The 24,213-nt window shown below is 35.3% G+C and overlaps 1 protein-coding gene across 10 annotated transcripts in view; it reads right to left on the bottom strand.

Moving 5' to 3' along the window:
• The window catches only part of MOK (MOK protein kinase), a 104,525-nt gene that overhangs the window by 22,148 nt on the left and 58,164 nt on the right, over window positions 1–24,213 (bottom strand). For 5 of the 10 annotated variants that reach the window (XM_031953220.1, XM_031953224.1, XM_031953222.1 and 2 more), the window contains 6 exons: window positions 22,137–22,315; window positions 13,928–14,029; window positions 12,078–12,251; window positions 10,561–10,675; window positions 2,909–3,106; window positions 2,570–2,822 (listed from right to left, as the gene is read on the bottom strand). In XM_031953220.1, coding sequence (XP_031809080.1) covers window positions 2,742–2,822; window positions 2,909–3,106; window positions 10,561–10,675; window positions 12,078–12,251; window positions 13,928–14,029; window positions 22,137–22,315 — 849 coding nt within the window. In that variant the 3' untranslated portion in view covers window positions 2,570–2,741. Of the gene's footprint in view, window positions 1–1,919; window positions 1,976–2,569; window positions 2,823–2,908; window positions 3,107–4,121; window positions 4,284–10,560; window positions 10,676–12,077; window positions 12,252–13,927; window positions 14,030–22,136; window positions 22,316–24,213 lie in introns of those variants that run through there. The other 5 variants (XR_004232092.1, XR_004232093.1, XR_004232094.1 and 2 more) reach the window with 3 other exon arrangements.

Raw genomic sequence — 24,213 nt, 5'->3', positions numbered from 1 at the left:
AAAATTATTTCACTATAATTTACAAAGCAACAAACTGCACTTCACTTCATCAAGAGCTACTGTCACCTGGATCACTGGCTGCCAAAACACTGATTTAGCACTTTTTTACAAATTTTTAATTTGCAAGCCATTTTATATAATCCCATCTGTACCTCTCAACAACCCTTGGAGATAGGAACTCCAACTATCCCCATTTTACAGACGAGGAAACTAGGTAACTTTTCCAAGATTACAATGCTATTACATGTCAGGACTCATTCTGAGTCTTGATTCAAATCCTGATTCTCAAAGCCTAGCACTTCATCCACTATACCATACACCATGTTCATTCTTGAACATCCTTAATTTTTCAAAATGGGATATATGGCCATTTTAACTACATTTTAAAAAATTGTTCTCAGGCTCCCCCACTGTTACTGCTAAATTTCAAATAAATGTTATGGAAAATATGAGTTTGTATTTCCGTCCAAATTAAAAGGGGGTTAAAAATACTCAGATGCATGATTTCAATAAGCTCTTCTTCATACATGACAAATATAATTTATGCTGCTCTTGGATATGGTATCTATAATAGTTTTAAGTTCCTGTTGATGGTATATATAAATTATTTGTATGTAAACCTGGTTCCCTTTCAACATTCACTAAAAGTTTTCCTAACTATAAGTTTGAAATTGGGAATCTTTGTTCTTAGAGCAAAGCTAACACAAGCCCTTGGCTCTACAGAGCATAAGAGACAAAATAAAATGAATTTATCCTGTTTCATTATCCCTCTGCTTTCAATTAATCAGATAACTAACAAAACTTTTTGCATTATGCAAAAATAAGCATTAATCTAAAACCAGGGTTGAAACTGACTTCTGTGTCATCCAGTATCAAAACTGATTTTTTTCCCCTCTTGATATAATTTAAGTCTAGTTGTTATCAAACTTTCTTGCCAGTGTTTTAATCTACTGAGAATTTCCATATAAGCAAATTACTCATGGATTGGGTTTCAAGGTACTATGGAAAAGTAATATATCTATGATTTGGATTAATATAAAAGGGCTGGAGAACCTAGGAAATGAAGAGACACAACATGAGAATAAATTTTAAATTTTAGAAATTTTTTATGGAAAAAAAATTCATGTACATATCCCAATAGAAAAACATTAGGAGACAACTGAATCAACTAACATTCTTATCCAGGGATTTGGCCAAAACAATCATTGGTGAGGGGAACAGCACTGACCAGGTGGTTAGAAGACCTGGGTCTAAGCTCCATTTATGCCAAGTCATTGAAGTGGAGATAAAACATTTACTTCAATGTATGGTTGTGAGGAAAGTGCTATGTAAACTCTAACCTGTTTTATAAACACATGTTATTGCTATTGTAACAAGTTACCACTATTCTTTATAATGGAACTTTTGATTTGAGGAGAAAGAATGTTTCATATCAGGCTGATTGGTGCCTGATACTGTAAGAAACAGCAATCAAATCCTGGCTTCCATTGAGGCAGTTAAGAAACAAGGGAGAAAACAAAACCTGTATAGAATTCCCCTTCCCCCCAGTGTAATTTTACAGCAGTATCACTGATAAGTCATAATCAACATGCAGTATCATTCAGCTATTCACCTGAACTATTAACCTAATGATTCTTTGCATTAGATCCCAATGGTGCCTCCCTAAGCATAAGCCCACTTGGTTCTCATCACAACTCACTAGGATGGCAGGCTTGGTCTACCTGAATTATGATTTGTTTGTTTTTAAAGAAAGATGAGCCATAAAGGAAGAAAAGCATTTTACCTTTAATTTAGGAGTTTTCAGTTTGAGATCAATGTGAAAAAGCCTACTCTATGTTGTACACAAAGTTGGACGACTATATGGCATCTTCAGAGGAGGGACCTAAATTCATTTCTAATGAGTACATAAATGAACTTACCCAAATGTTGCAGAATTCGATTCATATTTCCATGAGAAAGTTTTTTTTATTTATTCCTTTAATATATAAAATAAAACAAAATTAAGCATTGTTGAAGTCCTTGTGACTGTCACATTTCATTACTATCAGAAGCTATAAAATAAGGCTAAAGGGATTCACAAAGACACAGGTTTATCTTTAGAATTTAAAAAATAGCATAGCTTATTCTTTAATATCAATCACTTGTTTGCAATAACATAATCCATCAACATTCACACAAGAGCTTTGTAGCTTTTCAAATGTTACTGTTGGTAATGTTCTAAAAGTTTAACATTTTCAAACAAACTGAAGTTATAAATGCACAGAGCTCACAGTTCAAGAAGACCAAGATATAAACAACACAATATAAAAACCTTGTTTACCTGTTTTGACTTTTGTATAAAAAAATTACAAAATGCCCTCCTCCCTCAAAAAAAAAAAGTCTTAACCCCACTAAAAATGAAATAAAAACCCTAGAATTTGATGCTTTTCACAAATCCATTCAAATGGAAAATACAGTACATGCATTTAGACGGTGCAAATACAAAGTGCATTTCTGATCTGCTAAACATTTGACATCTTTTCAGGAAAGCTACAAGTGCTGACTAGACATAGCCCTTAACCATCTCGTGCCTATATCATGAAGGTCCTAGAACACTTCAGGGAGCCTCCAGGTAAGGCACTGTAACTTGTCTGCTCCCCAAAGCCCTTCTGTTACATCCCAGAAGCATAGTTGATTCCGTTTCTCTGCTTCCATTCACTTCTGGTTTTATAATCCATGTATCTGGAAATAAGACAAGCTGTTCAGTATCCTCCAGTTTTTCTTTCTATCGTGGGCAAACGGTATTGTTTCATGTTAGACTTAATGTCCTTCTGTGTATCTGTCTGTTAAAGAAATTATAGACACATTCAAGTAAAGACTTATAGGCTCTAAAAACAGTTTGATAAAGAACAAGTCAAAACTGTGGTACCTTCTTGTTTGTTCCAATATATTTTAGAGGCTTTAAGATGGGTACTTTCCCACTTGTCCCAGAGCTGCTAAGAACTGCGCGCAGAGTAGGGCTGGAGTAGGATGAGAGTTTGGTTACCCCAGAGACCTTCAGTTTGGGTAGTTCCACCGGACAGGTAGATCCCTGCCTTTCTGGGTGCCCTTCAACTTGCTTTAGATACTGTTTGTTTAAAACAAAACAAGACAAGACAAAAGCCACAAAATGAAAGTCATTTTTGTATGATTTGAGCAAAAAAAGTCTTGAACAGGACAGGAAGTCTGGATTTCAGGCCATCTATATGACCTTGGGCAAATCCCTTCTACCCTCCAAGCTGAAGTTTCTTTTTCTATAGAGTGAAAGGACTGAACCAGAAGATCTATTGCTCAGGTACTTCCTTGTAAGTTGTAATATTTTATAGTTCCATGGAATAACTGATTCCTTTTCCTTTTCTAGGAGTATTGCTGTATTTTATTTTTTGTTATACTCAAACAATTTCACAAGCAGAATGTGATTATAAATGCATTACAATGGGACCAGTGAACCAAAACATATCATTTGTATATCCAAATTAAGATGAGATAGTACATCATAGGAAAAGCCTGAGACTAAGATGACTGTTGGGAATGGTCGGAAACACTGCTAGCTCTCTCACACATACTAGACCAAAGAATGATCAATAAATCCCCAAACAACCTAGATTAGATATCTTCATCCAGCCAAGACCGTCACAAAAAGATAATGAAGAAACCTTGCAAGCCCAGAGAAACAGATCCTGGCAGAAAAGCTAAGGTGAGCACAAATAAGTCAGAAATTTGACAATGATTAGTTCCTCCTGGAACACCTAAAGCCTGCAGTGCTATGTACCTGGCACAGTAAGTCTGGAATGCTCCCATGACTAAGGTCAAGGAGGGAAGGAAAGATCAAAAAACTAGTGTTCAAAGCAGAGATCAGGAGTTGCAGCTTTCAGAAGAAGAGCATACCCACTTTCCCCCACACCCCCTCCCCACCCCTTCCAGGCTACTATCCATTCTTTTCCATCACATCTATGAAGAGAAACTTAATCCTGAAAGATCACTTCAGCTAGAATCACCTAGAATCTCCACTCTTCCTGTAGTTCTTCCCTCTGATTAGATGGTTCCTCCCAGAATCTTCATTTAAATATGACAACCATATCAAATATCTTTTCATTTCTCACCAGGCTTCAATCTGAACTTCTCCATTATGCTTCTGTGCTAGTTATGTTCCTCATTCCCTTCTGATTATGACCTTTTTCAGTTTCTTTTTATATGTTGTCTTCCTCCATTATAATGTAAACTTCTTAGGCAAGAGTTGTCACATGCCTGGCACATAGTGAGTCCTAAAAAAAAAATGACTACTGATTGACTGACTCACCAAAAGTCTATAGCATTCCTAACTAATACATTCCAGAAAGTCCTGAAAACCACCAACAGTCTGAATACAAACATACCAGGTGAAGTGGAAGCTAGGGAGAGTTAAGTCAAGAGATTGAGATCAGAACTAAACAGAGTCTGACTACATGCAGGAAGGAATGGGACTTTGTTCTGGCAAGAAATCCCAAATCAGGTTCTAAGGTTGGAATTAAGAGTAAATTGAAGAATATAGTGAACACTATGAGAAAATCATATGTTGAGCTCTAAGAAACTAAAGAGATAAAACCCTAAAAAGTAATTCCACAACAACTACGAAATAATATATAAAATTAAAAATAGCTTGGTACAACAACTTATAAGAGTATCTGAGGGCTGCTAGATGGCAGAGTGGATAGAGCACTGGCCCTGGATTCAGGAGAACTTGAGTTCAAATCCAGCCTCAGACACCTAGCACTTTCTAGATCTGTGACCCTGGGCAAGTCACTTAAAATTGCTTCAACCCCCCACCAAAAAAAAATATCTGGAAGAAATGAAGCAAGAGAGAAAAAATGATAAAGTAAGAAGTCTATAAGAAAGAATTGTAAAGAAAATAAATAGAAAAAAAGGTAGAAATGCTTAACCAAGTAACAGACTCTCTGAAAAATTAGAATAGATCAAATAAGTCAATGACACTTTTAGAAAATAAGAAATATTAGGGCAAAATCAAAAAACTGAAAATAATTAATAATACCTTTTGGGGTCTTTTTTTTCTCCAAACAACTCACCTTAAAAACAGGTTAAGGTATTATAATGAGAAGTCATTGAACAATCATCAAACTCCCTGAAAACTGTGACTTAAAAAAAATTGAATAAAACCAGCTAGATACTATATTTCAATGAATCTCAAGAGGATGAAGTAAAAATAGAAATAAAGAACTAGTTACCTTTTGAAAGAAATCCCAAATGAAAATTCCAAAGAACATCAAAGCTGAAATCGAGAAAGACTTCAAATACTAAGTAACCACAGTTAGAATCACACAAAACTTGATCACCCTAACTAGTAAGAAGAAATGTTGAAATATAATGTTTTTAAAAGGAGAACAATAGAGGCTTAAAACCAAGAATAACTTACCATGAAAAACTAAGGTGAAAAAAATGGGCCCCTAATATAAACAGAAAACTTTCATTCTTGGAAAAAAAAAAAAAAAAAAAACCCAAAGCTGAATAAAGATTGTCTTTTTTTTTCTTTATTCTACATTTAACCACCACTACTACACATAAAATTCTAAATCTTTGTTACATAGAATTTCCTTTTCATTTTAAGTAAATTTACCAGATAACTTTCTAATCTACCCTGGGCTTTTCTCCCTCTTGCCTTCCTTTTATTCTCTTATGTTCATGGTTTAACATGTTTTCTGAAATGTCCTATTTTGTAGTCTTTTAGAAAAGAGAGAAAAGGAAAGGAAAAAGAAATACACTTGGAAGAAAAAAAGGGTAGAATGTAGCATTTCTCATAATTAAGGTATGCAAGAAGAATATACAATCAATCAATAAACATTTATTAAATGCTTACTATGTGCCAGGTACTCTTAAGTGCTGAGTATACAAAAAAGAGGCAAAAGATAGTTCTTGTCTTCAAAGAGCTTACAGTCTATATCAAAGAAGAGGGTAGGATGATTCATTTAAATATGATAAAGGAGACTTAACAGAAATATTAGCAGCTTAGTGGCACAGTGGATAGAGAAATGGGAACATTTATCTGCAAAGACTTGATTTTGAAGGAAGAATTAAAAGAAAAAAGAATTAAAAAGTAGGGATCAAGAGACAGAAGAGTATTAGTAGGTTGCTTCAATTGTAGATCACTAAATGGTGATCACACTCCTTTTATCTCTTTTTTTACATAGAGGAAAAAATATGAGGTATGATGGAGGCAAGTAAACTTGAATGTGGTAAAAGTAACCCATGAAAGAGAAGAATTCAGAATCATAAAATAATACTGTTTATTATAAGAAACAACTTGAAACATATAGATATTAAACATATAGTATCAAAATGAGAAGCTGAAAAAATTTATTATGCTTCAGATGAATTCAAAAAAGCAGAAATATGTGTCATGATCTCAGAAAGGGAATAATAAAAACACAGGGTTGAAAGAAAAAAAAAACCAGGGAAGCTACATTTATCCTTAAAAGTAAGGTAATTTCAGTACATAAATAAATACAACAAATGGCATATATAAAGGAAAAAATTGAATTACAGGAGTAAACAGAAGAAATATTTAAAGACCTCGACTCCTTTTAGACCTAGACAAATCTAACAAAAAGTTAGACATGAAAGAAATTAAAGTACTGAATGAGATTTTAGACTACTTAGATATGAGAGATCTCTGGCAATTAGTGAATGAGAAAGGAATATATATATATATATATATATATATACACACATACACACATATACACAATTTTAACTTCTAATTTTAATTGCATTGATTTTGAGAGATGTTTAATCAATAGATGAATAAAACATCAGGCATGAAGTCAGGAAGATTCCTCTTCCTGAGTTTACCTCTAACCTCAGACACTAGCTGTGTCTGTGTGACCTAGCTGTGTGACCCTGGGCAAGTCTCTTAACCAACTTTGTCTCACTTTCCTCATTTGTAAAATGAGCTGGAAAAGGAAATGGGTAAATCTCTACCAAGAAAACCCCAAATGGGGGTCAAACATGAAGAGTTGAACATGACTAAAAAGAAAAACTGGGGAAAAAAATTCCTTTTTAAATCTAGCTATACCACTACAGGCATATTTTCCAAAGAGATCAAAGAAAGAGGAAAAGAACAAAGATTTATGAAAGTATATTTTTGTTATAGCAAAAAAACTAAGGGGATGACCACCAGTTGAAGAATGGTTAAATAAAATATAGTACAATTTGTGTTTTACACAAATTCAGCTTTACAAAAAGAATTCTAAAGGAAATCCACATTCCAAGAAAATACTATTGTTAATTTTACTGTACAATACTCTGCTTGCACTCTTCCTTTCCTTCTCCCCTCCCTTTCTCCTTTCCTTCTGTGTCTCTCAATGCCTCTTTGTTTCTCTGTCTCTCCCCACCGTCCTCCCTCTCTCTGTCTCTCCTCCTTACCTCTGCCTCAATGCTCCACAGCCTTCCTCTCCTCCCACATCCCCATCTTCCTAAAAATTGCCCCTTTTGGACTTGACTTGAGACCTCCAAATGACCAGAGAGAAGTTCTTTTCATTCCTCTGCCCCCCACTATGTCCAGCCCCTGCATGTTTTGTTTTCCATTCATCAACATTTGGGTACCTATTGTCTGTCCTGTCTCTGCATGTTGCTCACCCTCTCCTATTTATATCTCTAGATTCTACATGTTCCTCCTGCTCTCACTTCTCTGTCCCTAAACTTCATATGTCCTTAAACTATGTGTTGGCCCTTTTTCTTTTTCTTTCTTTCTTTTTTTTTAAATAACTTTTTATTGACAGAACTCATGCCAGGGTAATTTTTTACAACATTATCCCTTGCACTCACTTCTGTTCCAATTTTTCCCCTCCCTCTCTCCACCCCCTCCCCCAGATGGCAAGCAGTCCTATACATGTTAAATAGGTTACAGTAGATCTTGGATACAATATATGTGTGCAGAACCAAACAGTTCTCTGTTGCTCAGGGAGAATTGGATTTAGAAGGTATAAATAACCTGGGAAGAAGAACAAAAATGCAAGCAGTTTACATTCATTTCCTAGTGTTCTTTCTTTGGGTATAGCTGCTTCTGTCCATCCTTGATCAATTGAAACTAAGTTAGATCTTCTCTTTGTCAGAATACATCCTCATACAGTATCGTTGTTGAGGTATATAATGATCTCCTGGTTCTGCTCATTTCACTCAGCATCAGTTCATGTAAGTCTCGCCAATCCTCTCTGTATTCATCCTGCTGGTCATTTCTTACAGAACAATAATAGTCCATAACATTCATATACCACAATTTACTCAACCATTCTCCAATTGATGGGCATCCATTCATTTTCCAGCTTCTAGCCACTATAAAGAGGGCTGCCTCAAACATTTTGTTGGCCCTTTTTTAACAGATGCACAGTCCCTTTCCTGCTTCCCTTCTCTTCCTCCTTTCTCCACATCCATGAGCAAATTCAATATTATGTAAAAATCACTTTATGCAGAGGTCTACAGAAGTCATGTAATGGAGTATTACTATGGCATAAGAAAAGATGGAATCAATGGATTCAGAGAATTGAATGATTTGCAATGTATGAACTGAGGAGCATATGATGAAATGGTGAGCAGAATCAGAGTATTTTATACAATAAGAAGTTTTCTCTTTTTTTTCCCCCAAAGAAAAACAACTTTGAAAGACTTAAGAACCAGTCCAAGGGGTCTATCCACTGAGCCAACTACCTGCTTATGAAAGGAAATAACGTATACTATATTGGGTAGATAGGTTGGGTCAGGTTGTAAAGGGCTTTAAAAGTTATAGGGAAGAGTTTATAATTGATACTAGTGATAATAAGGAGGCAATAGAATTTACTGAATAAGGCAGTGATATGTTTAGCTCTGCCCTCTGGCAGCTATGTGGAGGAATGGTTAGAGAGAAAGGCTGGAAACTTGAGGCAATAAAATCAGACAGACATCCAGTTTGAAATGTCTAAATAAGCACTATAAGTGGGACTATAATTATTGTGAGGATCAAATGAGATACTATTTATAAAGCTGGCACAGAATAGGCACTTAATAAGTGCTTGCTCCCTTCCCCAACTTCTTCCTGCATTTTGTGATTGAGCCAGCTTGGCCTTTTCTCTCAAGAAATCAAGTTTATAAGCACAAATAGGAGAGGCATGGATTGGAGAATGAACAAGGAGGCAATGCATAAGAAGTGCATGATCTCTAGTTTTCCCCTCCTGCACCTGTCACTTTGTCAATACTCTGTTTAAAATGCAATGCTCAGACTTGAATATTTTATATATGAAATTACCTCTAATCAGGGAAGAGGTACAGCACGGCTATCACCTCTTTTATATAGAATACCATGTCATCACATCAAAGGTAGTTTGACTAATTAATAGAGCTAGCCTCAGAATAATAGGAGCTCTGTTTCTGACATGTAGTGTGACCTTGAGCAAGTGTGACCCTTAACCTCTCAGTACTCAAGGCAGCTCTTAAGATTCTAAGGGGCAGAAGGCAGATCTACATTGATAGAGGGAGTTTCCTTAACTCCCTATAGGAAGTTCTTGGTTATAACCATGAAATTACAGGCCTAGACAGACAGACAGAGACATACATACACACACACACACACACACACACACACACACACACAGCTTTTTTTTTTTTTTTCTGTTTTTCTCTAAACACTGTTAACTTAATGAATTTTCAGTCCAGTACATCCTTCAGATCTCTACCACACATAGGTTTTTTCTGTGTCTCTGAAAAGTTGATTGAGGAAGAACATATCCACTAACCAAATATGAATATTTGCTCACTAAAAAGAGCAGAGCTACCTACCTACTTATTTAAATTGAGCAAACATATGGTGGCAAAATGTTGATAAAACAAAGTCACACTTGAAATCAGGAATTTTATATTTGAATCTCAGTTTCAATATTTATTTTCTTTGTGTTCAAGTCTTTACCTCTAAGTTCAGTTTCCTCAGATATAAAATAGGGACAACTTGTGCTACCCATTTCACTGTATTTTTGCAAGGAAAACATTTTGTAAGCTTGTAAAAATGAGCTATTATATGCAGCATTAATGGAAACATAAAACTCAGTACTTTGTAAGTTTAATCTCTTTCATGGTTTCTGAATCAAAGATTGACTCTATTGGTTATATCTAATATAAATGAAGTAAGAAGTAGGATGGAGATAAATGCTTTCATAAGATTTTAAAGAATGAAAACCAGGAAACAGATGAATTTTCAGTAGCTCTAAGGTTCAAATTTAAGATTCTCTTCTTTGCAAATTGGAAGCATTTTTCCTGTGATGGAGGATATAGGAAAGTTTGGGTGAGCTGTATGGTTCTCTATCATTAAGACATAACTGCCAAACTTATCACAGGCTTGATCAGAAAGGGGCTGTGGTAGCCAACACTTCATTTACATACCTGCCCTCTTAACCAAGAAGTCTCTAAAATAGTCAACAATTCCAGATTCTTAGGTCCCAGGGAAGAGACATGTATTATAAATAAAAACTTCTTGGGGGAGAAAACAGTCAGATGTGAAGTCAAATTTGTGACAAAATTTATTACCTGTTTTTTGCCTTCCTTTGAAATCTGCCACACATTTTTGAGTGAGTCTGGTTCTCCCAGATGTTCTGTCAATCCTACTTTCCTGCGGGTTACAAGAGCTTGCTTCTCTGATATCCTGTGATGAATAAAACCATAACTATTCCTGTACTGTATTAACAGTATACAAAGATACCATAGCTAACAAAAAGATTATGCGATAATCAATTCTGATCCATGTGGCTCTTTTCAATAATGAGGTGATTCAGGCCAATTCCAACAAAGATATCATAGTTAAATGCCTTCGCTGTCTTTAGTGTAATAGTTTGAATCATGAAACTAGAAATCCTATGTTAATATATGTATATGCTCAGGTATCCCTGGAAAATTTAACATATTCACATGGGCAACTACACAATTACATGACACTCTTGGACAAGTATCTATTTGTATTATGATAATAAAGGGACAAAACTGATTTTCACATTTGTGTTTAGAATAAATCTCATTTTAGAGTCACACTACACATACATAATTGTTCTTTTCTAAACTAATATATATATATATATATATATATATATATATATATATGTATCCAGCTCTAATTTTTCCATTACCCATCTAATTTTCTTTTCTTTCTCCCCCCCCCCCTTCTCCCTCCCGAGGCAATTGGGGTTAAGTGACTTGCCCAGGGTCACACAGCTAGGAAGTGTTAAGTGTCTGAGGCCAAATTTGAACTCAGGTCCTCCTAACTTCAGAACTGGTGTACTTATTTGCTGCACCTACTAGCTGCCCCACTTATCTAATTTTCTACAAGTTGCTAATAAGTAGGCTGGTTTCAACCTGAAAATTGGTAAGCTATAGATTATTACAAACTTATGTATTGAAATCTAACATAAAAATTAAAACATAATGTGAAGGATCCTTCTATTGTTTAAAGTTTTAGAATTAGGTATGTTTCCATCACTTTTCTATGTTCGTTATACCATTCCATTCCTATCAAAGATCACTAGAATTAGGGAAAGATAGTAGATTTCATTAGAAAAAAAGACTATTAGTCTTATTATCATCTGAAAAGAGAACTTTTTGCCTTACCCCACCCCACCTCTCCTTTTGCATTAACACTACCACTTTGCAGGAGGGGGGGGGGGGGGGGGGAAGAGGCCAAGTCGTCTGAAGAGGGCGCCAGAGTGGGATTTTTTTAAAGACCTCAACTAGGCACATCAAATGCTAGGTGTAATGACTGTTTTTAGGAAACAGCATGCTCAAATCCAAACAGTGGTCATTTCTTCGCTAAAAATAAGTTGTATTAATAGCTGCAATAAAAGGGAGCTTTTTGCTTTAAGCATGACTCAGATGACAAAATCAAAGGCTGAAGGAATCTCAGAAGACTCTTGTCCAACTCCTGTAATCTCCTATTATCCCTAATTGATGACCTTTCTAAAGTCTTCTTGCCCCCGATGGCTGCTGGAACTGCTATATAGCATAGATTCTCTAGATGGAATCAGACTCAGTATTCAACCAAGATGTTAGAAACCTACCTTTGTTCTCGGAAGTAAGAATGCTGCAGTGCCTGGTGGGCACTGATTCTTTCATCTGGGTCATATTCTACCATTGCATAGATCAGAGAAAGGCACTGAGGGGACAAAGTCGGTGTCATCAGAGAGATTCCTGATCCCTTTTTAAAAGGAAAATCAAAACTCATAGCTCTTGACCTGTGTTAAAAGCCCAATGATATAAACAACAGTGTCATCATTGAGAGGATTCAGCTGTAAGCTATCACATCTCCCAAGAGATGATTGTAGCTTCACAATTGCATTGGTTTAACATGGCAGCAAAGATTAGAATTATAGTTCACAAGACTAGAAGGTATCTTAGAGATCATTGATTCCAACCCCTTTCTTTTACAAATAGGGAAAATGAGGTCTAGAGAGGTAAAGGGACTTTAGTTCACATAGCATATATGTGACAAAATTAGGACTCAAACACAGGTCTCCTAACTCCCATCCCAGTGCTGAAAGCCCAATTCAAAAATGAGTTTTAAATTGTTTAAGGGAAAATGTCAGCACATTAAAAATTGATCAATCAACAGGCATTTATTTATTAAGTACTATGTAACAAGCACTGTTCTAAAAGGGATTATCTCTGCTCTCAAGAACCTTTTGTTCTACTAGAGTAAAAACATTACTTATGTCAAAGAATGATAAAATAATTTTTCACCAAGATGTCGGCCTACTCCTTCACTAAATACAGTGGTAACATAATTTAATGAACTAATTATAGAGTTAAGTATGAATTACAAACTGGTTTCTAATTTTAGCTTTGCTTCCCTTCCTGAAATGTTGCAGCTAGTGATTGTCAAGAAAGCTCACTGAACATTTTAAAGAAAAGTAGATGCCTAAACCATAGTTATTTTAGTTCTTCAGTCTCAAGAGTAAATGTCTTCTAAGTACCTTTGTCTTCCAGTTTTCCTCTTTTGTAAAGTGAGGAGGCCGAACTAGAAGATATCTAAGATAACTTCTAGCTGTAAGATTCTGTACTATATAAATATTTCTGGAGATTCCAGGAAATTTATGTATATTTACATATTAAATATATATAACAATTTCCATCAAAGCATCTCAAAATATAATATAAATATATACTACTGATCATTTAAACTCTGAGCCTTGATTTTCTTTTCTTTTTTTTTTTTTTCAAATAATAGCTTTTTATTTTTTATTTTTTTATTTTTATTTTATTTTTATTTTTTATTTTTTTATTTTCATCCTTGCAAAACTTTGTGTTCCAAGTTTTTCTCTTCTCCCGCCCCACTTTCTCCCTTTCCTAGACAGCAAGTAATCCAATACAGGTTAAATATGTGCAGTTCTTCTAAATTCATTTTCATATTTGTCATTTTGCACAAGAAAAATGAGATCGAGAGGGAAAAAATGAGAAAGAAAAAAAAGAAGTAAACAACAAAAAAGGTGAAAATATTATGTTGTGATCCACATTCAGTCCCCATAGTCCTCTCTCTAGATGCAGATAGCTCTTTTTATCACAAAGCTATTGGAATTTCGGCCCTAATTTTCAAAGGACCCCCAATAAATCAAAATCCTCAAAAATATGTTGGTCACCCAAACTAATCAAACCCCCCTTTAGTGTACCTTGTAAAATCACAGAGTCTACATAGTAACTATGCCTATACAAATACGAATTACTCTCCTTATAAAAAATTAGGGCTAGTAAGGTTAACAAAGGCCAAAATAAATTAATCAAGAGAATCTTTTGCCTTCACTTTTTTCACTTAGGACAGAGCTAAGAATGTGCTAGGAATATGTCAGGAATATTAGACTTATAATTAATAAACTTAAATGTATAAGTTCATAAGCAAAAGGTACCAAGTGCTTACTGTTTGAATTTGGTAAGAGTTTTCTGAGGAGGTGTGCCAATAATATCATGGATTTTGGAGATTTGGTCCAATTCATTAGCTCCAGGAAATAGAGGCTGCAGACTGAAAGAATATGACAAAATGGTATCACTGGTAAAATGAGGGAAACATTTAGAGTTATATTCTCATCACAGGTTATGTCTATTACTAGTCCCTCCTGTACCCATTTAACCCCCTCGTGGGGATCCATGGACTTTAGATTAAGAATTCCTGATCTAATCCAACTCTCTCATTTTAAAGATGAGAAAACTAAGGCTCCAAAAAGAAAGAGATTTGCACAGGGTTACACAAATAGCTAGAAAAGTCAGGATTTGAAGTTGGTTTTCTGACACCAAATCTAGTGTCCTTTTCTTTATATTATGCAATATCAAACTCAGTTACTTAATCTAAGCTTCAGTTTCCTTACCTAAAAACAAGCATTTAATTGTATTGCCTAATTTAGAGATTGTGAAGAAGTCAAAAAAGCTGGATGAGCTAAACATTAAATGTTATGTGTCATGGGGTTATTAAATAGGGTCTGGACTTGAGATTTCATTCGTATAGAAAACTCTAAAATAAGGAAATTCCCTCTGTCATTTTATGTTAGCAGCACATTCTCTGTAGCTTAGAGGGATTTGCCCTGGGTGACAACAGTAGGTATCATGACCTAGGCTTAACCCCAGGTATTCTTGGCTGTAAAGCCAGGTCTTTATCCATTCTACCACATTAATTCATAGGGTTCAGATCAAATGATATAAACATATACGAAAGTACTAAAGTATTAATTTTTGTTACTTCTAAAATTTTTAACAAATAGCCCTAATTAATATTCCCTTAATATGCATTTCTTCTTTCTAATCTTCTTTTCCCCAATCACCTTTTTTTCCTTAATTTCCACCTTTACAAGGTATCTCTTCCTCTCAATTTCCACCCAAATTTATCTTGTCTATTTACCAAAGCTAAAATTGGTCTCTTGATCCTCACCAAGAAACCTAGTTGCCTTGACACTCTATCATGCTATGTCATGCTGCCATTGTGCAACTACTAGCAGGTTTCTGTAAGAGGGCCAGAAAGTAGGAATTCTAAGCACAGTCTGGCACATAATAGATGCTGACTGAGAGGCTAAGGAGAAAAAGTACATTTCAAGCATAAAGGATGATCAAAAAACAAGCAGTTACTAAACTCCTATTTTGTTACACGGAACTATGTTGTGAAGGGCTCCAAATGCTAATTGAAAAGTTTATATTTGATCCTTGAAAGGAGCTATTGGATTTACTAAGTAGAGGGGACATATGGTGATTGACTTCAGGAAAAAACTAACACAAAGCTGCAAGAGACAGCTAACATACTGAATGACAATGTCAGAATCCAGAAAGATCTTATTGATAAGCTAGAGCACTGGGTTAAATGTAATAAGATAAAATTCAATAACTAAAAGCATAAAGTACTATACTTAGATTTAAGGGGAAAACATTTCACAGGCATAGGATAAAGAAGGTATGGTTAGAGAACAGTTCATCTGAAAAAAAAATCTGAAGTTTTCATGACATGCTAGCTCAATGTGAGCTAGCAATATGATGCAGAAGTTAAAAAGCTAAGAAGAATCATGTGAAGGAATTGGGGATGTTTAGCACAGAAAAGAAAAGAGGAACAATTTTCATACACTGGAAGGATTATTAAGTAGAAGAGGAATAGGCTTGTTCCATTTAGCTCCAGAGGAGAAAACAAGAAAAAACTAGAGAAGCTAAAAATTGGGATATTTAGGCTTGATGTCAGAAAAATTGTTTCAACAATGACATTGGTCTGAAAATGGAATGGACAGTCTGCAGGGGTCTTCAGACTGAGTGTGAATAACCACTTACCAAGTATGTTATAAAGGAAGTTCCTTCTGAATAAGATCTAGACTAAAAGCTGCTAAACAAACTTCCAATTTTAAATTTTATGATTCTGAGAAGTTCAAAGGTGAAATGTGATCAGTCATAGAGCCCAAAACAACTTCTCACTCTGAGCTTTACCACTTCTGATGCCATTCTCTCATAGTGTCAAGGCCTGCCTTTGCTCACATGTTCTGTAACTATCTTTTAAAATCTAAATGCTTGAGTTCTCTATAGAACCACATCAATCCCTTCAAATAAATCCCATTTTTCTTCCTCAATGGAATTATTAAGAGCTTTCTATACTTCTTTACTTTCCTCTAAAATGAAATGTATTCAACTAAAATTTAGAATATCAGACTATGCCTAGCATTTCTTTCCTCTATTATAAACTTTTAAGTGGGAACTATAACTCATTATTTTTATCCCAGTTCTTTCCTGTTGGTTAAAAAATGAGATACAGAATAAAGTTTTCTCTTGGTGATTCTTCTCCCTTTTGAAGTATCCTTCAAAAAAAACAAAAAAAAAAACTATCATTCAAGGGCTTCACTCTAAAAATGGCAATCAAATGGCCTAACTGGGCAGAAACAATTCTACAGAATTGCCTACATTTTGCTCTACTGTAACATGTCAAATTAAGCTGCAAAAGTTATAGAGAAACTTTTACAACACTGAACAAATTAGCCACCTACCTATTCATGTTACAATTCAGTCTCTTCTATGGGAGATTTCTTATCTTCCATCATTAAATTCTTGCCTCATCTTTAATCTATATTCAAGAAGATTGCATCATATGTTCCTCAGAATCATCTTCCCTTTTCTAGACACTAATATCAGTTTATCTAGTTATCTTTAATTTCCAAACAACACTTTTCTCCTTTGTCAGTGCTCAATCAGGAACATTTTCAGTTTTCCCACGAAGCACTAAATGACATCTTCAGAGACATAACTATCCTCATGATAGAAAACCAGAAAATTCTTTTATAAATATTATTTCTATATATCCAGGAAATTTGAACATAAGCCTTAAAAAAGGAAAAGAAATTAGTTACTTATTTTTGGAAGAGAGCTCCAGCACCTATCTAGAGAATTAGTTTCCCAGAGATGCCAGGTTTGTGATCACTAAAAGAATGGAGGCCGAAAAGGAAGGAATTGAAGAAAAGAATTCCTTTAAAAAAAATTCTTTCCAATTATTATATATTTGACAAACATCGACAAACATGATCATTTAACATACAAAGAAAATCAGAAAAAAAGGACTAAGCAAATTTAACATAGTAGTTCCCAAACTGTCTTGCTTGTATTTAGTTATTTTAGCTCACATCTGTGAATTTGTTAATTCTCTTTTCTTTCTTTTTGGCATACCTATCATTATTCCTATCCCCACAATTCTTCCCCTTCTCTCTCTCCCCCAAAATGAAAGCCTTCCTATATAACAAATAATTAGTTAATACAAACACACCTACAAAATGGCCATGTCTGAAAATGCTGAATAATGAGGCTAGAAGATAGATTAGATTGCAAAGAGATCGAAGTGAGTGCAAAAGGAAATGGAACAACTATAAAAGATCCTTGGGTTGTTGGCCAAGAAAGAGAAGAGCTTTGACAGTAACTTTGGGTGATGGTAGGATTTACTGAGAGATTTTTAAAGATGTATTTAAGTGGCTGGCTGTAGGCAGAAGGGAAGCAATCAGTAAACAGGGAGAGAATGAAGGCAATCTGCTGGTGATGAAGAAATATGACCCAGAGAACTAAGTGACTTTCCCAAAGTCACATACATAATCAGAATAAGAGAGGCTAGATCGATTGAAGATCCTCTAACTTCAAATCCATAGCTTCTTTGAGAAGAAAAAAAAAAAAAAAGCTTTTTCAAACACTGGGTTCCCATCTTTCCCAGGCTGGAAATGTAGGGGGTCTAGTATAGCCTCCAAGGCAAAGGAGCTTTTTAAGTTTGTTCCATTTTCAACTTGAACCACCTCATTTCAACTCAGGTAGCCAGGCTTCCCTCTACCCCCAAACCTGGAAGCTCATTAATGATACCAAACTTAGCTCAAAAACCCCATCAACATAGCCCACTACAATTTAGAACTCCAGAGTTTACGAGATCCATCAATCTCAATCTCCCAGCTCAAATTTTGCCTTTTAAAACAAGTAGAATGACTGAATTGTGGGTTTGGTTCTGAGTAATTTCAATTCCTGTCTCACTGTGAAAATTACTGTGTTCCCCTATATTTGGACTGGGAGGAAGAACATAGAATCTTTTCTGCACTTTGCTATTTCTCTTTCTGTGACAGATGAATGAATGAATGAAAGAAGTCATTAAGTATTTATACTACATTCCAATTATTGGGGATATAAACAAAAAAAATAAGACAGTTATGACAATAAAGATTTTGCTTGAGTATATTTGCTAGTCATAAGGATTATGATTTTTCTTTTTCAATTGGGGTGAAGGAAGCTAGCAATATGCCAACCAAAAAAAAAAAAAAAGAGAGAGAGAAAAGAAAGGACCATTGAAGCATTTTTAAATTGTACAGAAGAGAAGGAATTTGTGAAGGATAAGTAGATAATTAGAACAGCTTTGAAAGTAATGTTTAATTTCTCATAGTTTTTTCAAAAAAGAAAACTATATAATAGAGATTGTTTTATATGCAGTTTTCTTTCAATTCTCTTTTGTATATGGAAATGTTTGATTTTTTTTTTTTGATGTTTGTGAAGTTCTAAATAAAATCAATTATTTTTTGAAATATAGGAAAAAAGAGATCTCTTAAGGCATTGGAGAAATCTTCATCTTATATCCAGATGAATAAACAATATTGAAGAATCCAAAAATATAAATCAATTCTCAAAATAAACAGTAATTTAGAATGAAATATGTTTTTAAAGCTGGTTTTGTGCTTTTTTCCTCCATTAAAGGTGTATTTTTTTTTCTTGATTAAAAATATGCTCATTTTAAATTCTGAATTACTAAAGTAAAAGTATTGTCTTAAAATCTACTAAACAAATAATGAAAACTCTACAAACCCACCTAAAATAGTTTCCCTATCCTATTTTCTCTGTATAACTGTTCTCCACCCACCTGTCCCTCTTCTCTGACACTATCTGTGCTCTTGATTTTCAGATAGTCTGGTGACTTTTAGATGACCGATTTCCTTAACCTATTTTCCAAAATAGTTGTTTTTTTCATAGTACATTACCTTTTCTTATTTTTTTTTGTTAATCTTTTTATTTTGTTTCAATGTTTCTTGTTGTCTACTAGATACATTACTTTCTGTTTGAACCATTTGATTTTCTGACAGTTCAATTCTTCAATCTTTTACTATCATTTACTCTAAACAATTAATTCTCTTGGACATTCAGTCCTCCCTGAAGGTCATATAACGTAACAGTTTTTAATTTTTTACTTCATTTCTTCCAAGTACCTTTAAAAATCTTTATTGATAGGACATTCTTTTCTCTATCTCTAATTGGACTTACTCTTTTCTTGGATTATCTTTTGGTTTCTCCCAGGCCATCATAATTTTGGCATTTTGTTATACCTATTTCTAGCTTTAGTTTCAGGATTAGGGCTTTATGCTAAAGTCAAACTCTGCTTCTTCCCATGTGCTAAGCTGATAAATTCAAACCCTGCTTGTTCCTAAGTGGCCCCACTTTCTACAGTATTCCTGGGCTCAGTTTTCTGATGACTCAGCTTAGATTTTTGACTTTGGCTTCCTTCTCTTTGCACAGTTCTGAACCTGGAACTGGCTCTGCCACTTTTTATAAACCTGACAGGTCTCAACCAAAGTTTGTAACTGGTAACAAGTACTTTGTTTTGGTTGTTTTCCCTGCTATGGCCTGGCCACAGGCTGCTTGCATACTGGTCCAGCCTTGTCTCCTCAGGAGGAGGAAAGGACTGCCAGCAGGAGGAAAGACTGCCAGAGGGTCACACTAGGCACTTCCTTCTACTGGCTTACAGCCAACCATCTCAGGGAAGAAAGTACATTTAGACCATAGATACCCTAAAGCCCAGAGCTCTGAGTCTTCCATCTCCTGATAAAAGCAAGGCATCCCTTAGGAAGGTTATTGGGGCCACGTTAGGCATCTTCTCTCTATCACAAAGCAACCATTTATCTGTAGCAGTACAAGGTATTTTCCTTCTTCTCCTTCCATCTCAGTCCCCTAACTGGGGATATGGCGAACTTCCAGTGCAAAAAAAGAGGGGCTCTGCCTTTGACATCAAGCTTCTTAGTTGTTCCTTTGAGGGTAGTTGCTCTCCCTCTCCCACTCAGTTGCTCACTCTTAATACCCTTAACCAGTCCAACTCAAAGTTTTCTTTTAATTTCACCCAGCTCGTCCACTGTGTCATGTGGAATGCCTGTGCTATAGGCAATAAATTTCTCTTCATCTTTAATCTATTTCTCTCTCTCTCTTTCCTTTTAATAATTCTTACCTGGATTTAATAATCTTCCCTGGTGGCACAGCTTCCCTGACTACCCTTTCTAGTAATGGCTATACCTTCACTCGTTCTCCTCAGCTTACTAGTCAAGGAAGGGAAGTTGGAATGCTCCTTGTTTTCCATTGCCCCTTTCTCCATCACTCAAGTAATTTTTCTTCCTTTTGAGTTTCATACTGTATGTCTCCCATATCCTGAAAAATTTCTCAGTCGATTCTTCCATGCTTGCTAACTGTCATCCTATAGCTCGTCTGCCCTCTGTAACTAAACTCCTTGAAAAGGCCATCTGCAAAAGAACCTCCACTTTCCTCTCTCTTCTGTAGTCCTTTTAATCTGGCTTTTGACCAAATCATCCTATTGAAACCATTATAAAATGATATAATCACTTCTTTCGATTTAATTTCCATCTATGTGCTAATTAATAATTCTCAAATCTACCTATCCTGCTTATCTCATCTCTGCTGAGCTCCAATCTCATATCTCCAATTGCCTTTCAGACATCTTAGACTAGATGTCCTGTAGAAATCTTTAACTCAACATGTCCAAAACAGAATTCATTATCTTTTCCCCCAAACTCTCTCCCACTTCACCATCCCGATTAATGTAGAGGGCAATATCATCTTCCCAATCCCTAAGACTCTCAATCTGCAAATCATTCTAGATTTCTCACCAGATCCCATATTCACACTGTTGCCAAAGGCCTGTCATTTTCACCTTAGCAACATCTTCCCAAAATCCCCTCTTCTCTTCTCTGACACCACCCCACTTTAATGCAGGCTCTCATCACCTCAAGCTTTGATTATTGCAATAGTCTGCTGATAGGTCTGCCTGACTCAAGTCTCCCCACTCCAGGCTGTCCTCCTATAAGCACAAAAGTGATTTTCCTAAAACAGAGATCCAATCATATCACTCCCCCTACTCAATCGACTCTAGTAGCTTCCTATTGCCTCTCAGATCAAAGACTTGGCATTCACTAAGCCCTCCATAACCCAGCCCCCTCATTCCATTCCATTCTTCTTTGCACCTTACTCCTACCATTCTTTCATACAGTGATTGGCCTCCTGGATGTTCCACAAACAAGACACTCCCATCTCTAGGCACTAAGTATGGAATGCTCTCCCTCCTCCACACAAACTACAGCCCTTAGTGGCTTCCTTTGGTCCTAAATAAATTTCTATATTTTAAAGAAAGCCTCTCCCAACCCCTCTTAATTCTATTACTTTCCTTTCAATTATTTCCCATTTATCCAGTATATAGCTTGATTTGTATATATTTGTTTGCATGTTGTCTCTCCCATCCATTAGATTGTAAGCTCCTTTAGGGCAGGAACTGTCTTTTGCCTCTTTGTATTCCCAGGGCTTAACACAGTGCCAGACACATAGTAAGCACTTAACAAATGTTTACTGATGGATTGTTCTGGTTCTGTCTTTTGCTCTGGTTCTGAGACATTTTTGCACTTTGCTTTACATTAAGCCATGGCATGGGACTTGTCTCCACTCAGACCAAGCACAGGATTTGGCCTAAACTCCCAAATTCTGATGTTTCTTTTTTGGATACAAATCAATGATCAGTATTTGAGAAACAAAATGATTAAAAAAAAAAGAGGGGAATTTTCAGTTTAGTACAAAACCAAGATAAGCTACAGAATTGTTTTTAAATCCACTCTTAAGGATGAATTAGCATCAGACCATCAAAATCAACCTAGACTTATAATTTAGTTTATTTTAAAATCACAGAATATTAAGAGCTTGATAGGTTCTTATAAATCATCTAGTCCAACCTTCTGATTCTACTTAACTTTACCATATAAGGATGAAATGTTATTAGTAATATTTTCAGTTGAGCATTTTTTATTTTTAAGTACAATATCTAATTATTTTACCTCATGATTTCGTAAAACACACAGCCAGCACTCCACATATCCATCTTGTAGCTATAATATCCATCTGTGAGGAGACACTCAGGTGCCCGGTACCAACGAGTAGATATATATTCTGTATATGGCTGCTTAGAATAAACACTTCTACATGACCCAAAATCTCCTAATTTCAGAAGATCCTGCTGCAAGAAAAAATCCAAAATTTTAAAGCCCAAATAAAATGTATCTGATTCAGTAGCTTCTTTAATGAAATTATCTTCAAACATGCATTGGTGGAAAAGTTACCAAGATATAAACATTCTGCAAAACAATAAATCACTGACCTTTTTTGGCACTCATAATCACCCTCTAAATGACAAGATGGACTTTATATTTAGTGAACTATAAACAAATATTTACAATTGCCATGGAAATCAATATTTAATATCTATTTCCAAATGACTTCAAGCTTTAAAATATTTAAAGTCATCCTAAAATGCTATCAGTAAAATATATAAAATAACAATAGATTTCCTTACATTTAGAACAAGGCCAGGTTTGAAAACTGCACCCTCTGGCAAACAGTCAATAACGATACCACTTTCTAAAAAACTTTGGTGTTATTGCCCAATGAAAGCTTTTACTCTCCACTGTAACAAATACAACTGACAAAAAAATAAATCCTTAATGTCTCCTGAACAGTTGGGGTTTTCTGCCATTCAAATTAGAGATACTGACTAGACTTGTGATTTCATCAATGTAGGTAACTCCTAAATGAGGTCATTCTCTCTACACCAATGCAAGCTGGCACATTTTCTGAAACTTACAGATCACTGATTAAAGCACAAACTTAAACCCAGGTCTTTCTAGCTCTGAGGTCAGCTGATCTTCGATACCAAAGTGCCTCTCGTTAATGTGCATGTGTTCGTCTAATACACTGTTGATGGAGTTGTGAAATGATCCAATCATTCTGGAGAGCAATCTGGAACTAGGCCCAAAGAGTTATAAAACTGTACATTCCCTTTAACCCCACAGTGTCATTATTGGGTCTATATCCCAAGAAAATCATAAAAGGAGGGAAAAGGATCCACATGTGCAAAAACGTTTGTAGCAGCTTTTTTTGTGGTGACAAAGAACTGGAAAATGAGTGGATGCCCATCAACTGGGGAATGGCTGAACAAGCTGTGGTACATGAAGGTAATGGAATATTATTATTCTATAAGAAATGGTGAACAAGCTGATTTATAAAGGCCTGGAAAGAATAATACAAACTGATGCTGAGTGAAACAAGCAGAACCAGGAATACATTGATTATAGTAACAGCCAGAATATGTGATGATCGACTATGAAAGACTTGGTTTTTCTCAGTGGTTCAGTGATCCAAAGCAATCCCAATAGACTCTAGACAGAAAATGCCATCTGTATCCAGAAAAAAAAATCAATGGAGACTGAATATAAAGCAACACATACTATGTTCACTTCTTTTTTGTATTTTTTTTTCTCCTGTGGTTTTTCCCTTTTGCTCTGATTCATAAAGCAATGTGTATTAAAAATACATTTTTAAAAAGAGTGTGTGTGTGTGTGTGTAACATTAAAAGTTTTTAGTTAGTTGCTGTGCCTTTGGTAAATGCCCATCTTATAAGCATTTGTCCCACCCAGCCTGTTACCTCTAATCTTCTCTAAATTTCCTTTAGTACTTAGCAGCTTTCTTTCTACTATGGAGGCACAGAATTGTTTTTCTATTCTTGTTCTATCCCTTTATGCAGCAACATCATTAAAAATGAATAGCCATGGGGCAGCTAGGTGGCGTAATGGATAGAGCACCAGCCCTGAAATCAGGAGGACCCGAGTTCAAATTTGACCTCAGATACTTAACACACCCTAGCTGTGTGATCCTGAGTAAGTAAGTCACTTAACTCCAATTGCCTCAGCAAAAAAAAAAAAAAAAAAAAAAAATAGCCATAGCTGTTTTCTGTGCTTCTTGAAAGCTCACCAGAAATTTCAATGGTGACTCCTATGTTTCTGAAGAACTTCATTCATTCATATTAAATAAGTTTCACATAAATCAATTATAGCAGGGTGTCAGATATAAATACACATG

Source organism: Sarcophilus harrisii, chromosome 2 (assembly GCF_902635505.1).
Source record: "Sarcophilus harrisii chromosome 2, mSarHar1.11, whole genome shotgun sequence".
Classification (NCBI taxonomy): Eukaryota; Metazoa; Chordata; class Mammalia; order Dasyuromorphia; family Dasyuridae; genus Sarcophilus; species Sarcophilus harrisii.
This window is presented reverse-complemented; position numbering and strand designations above follow the sequence as displayed.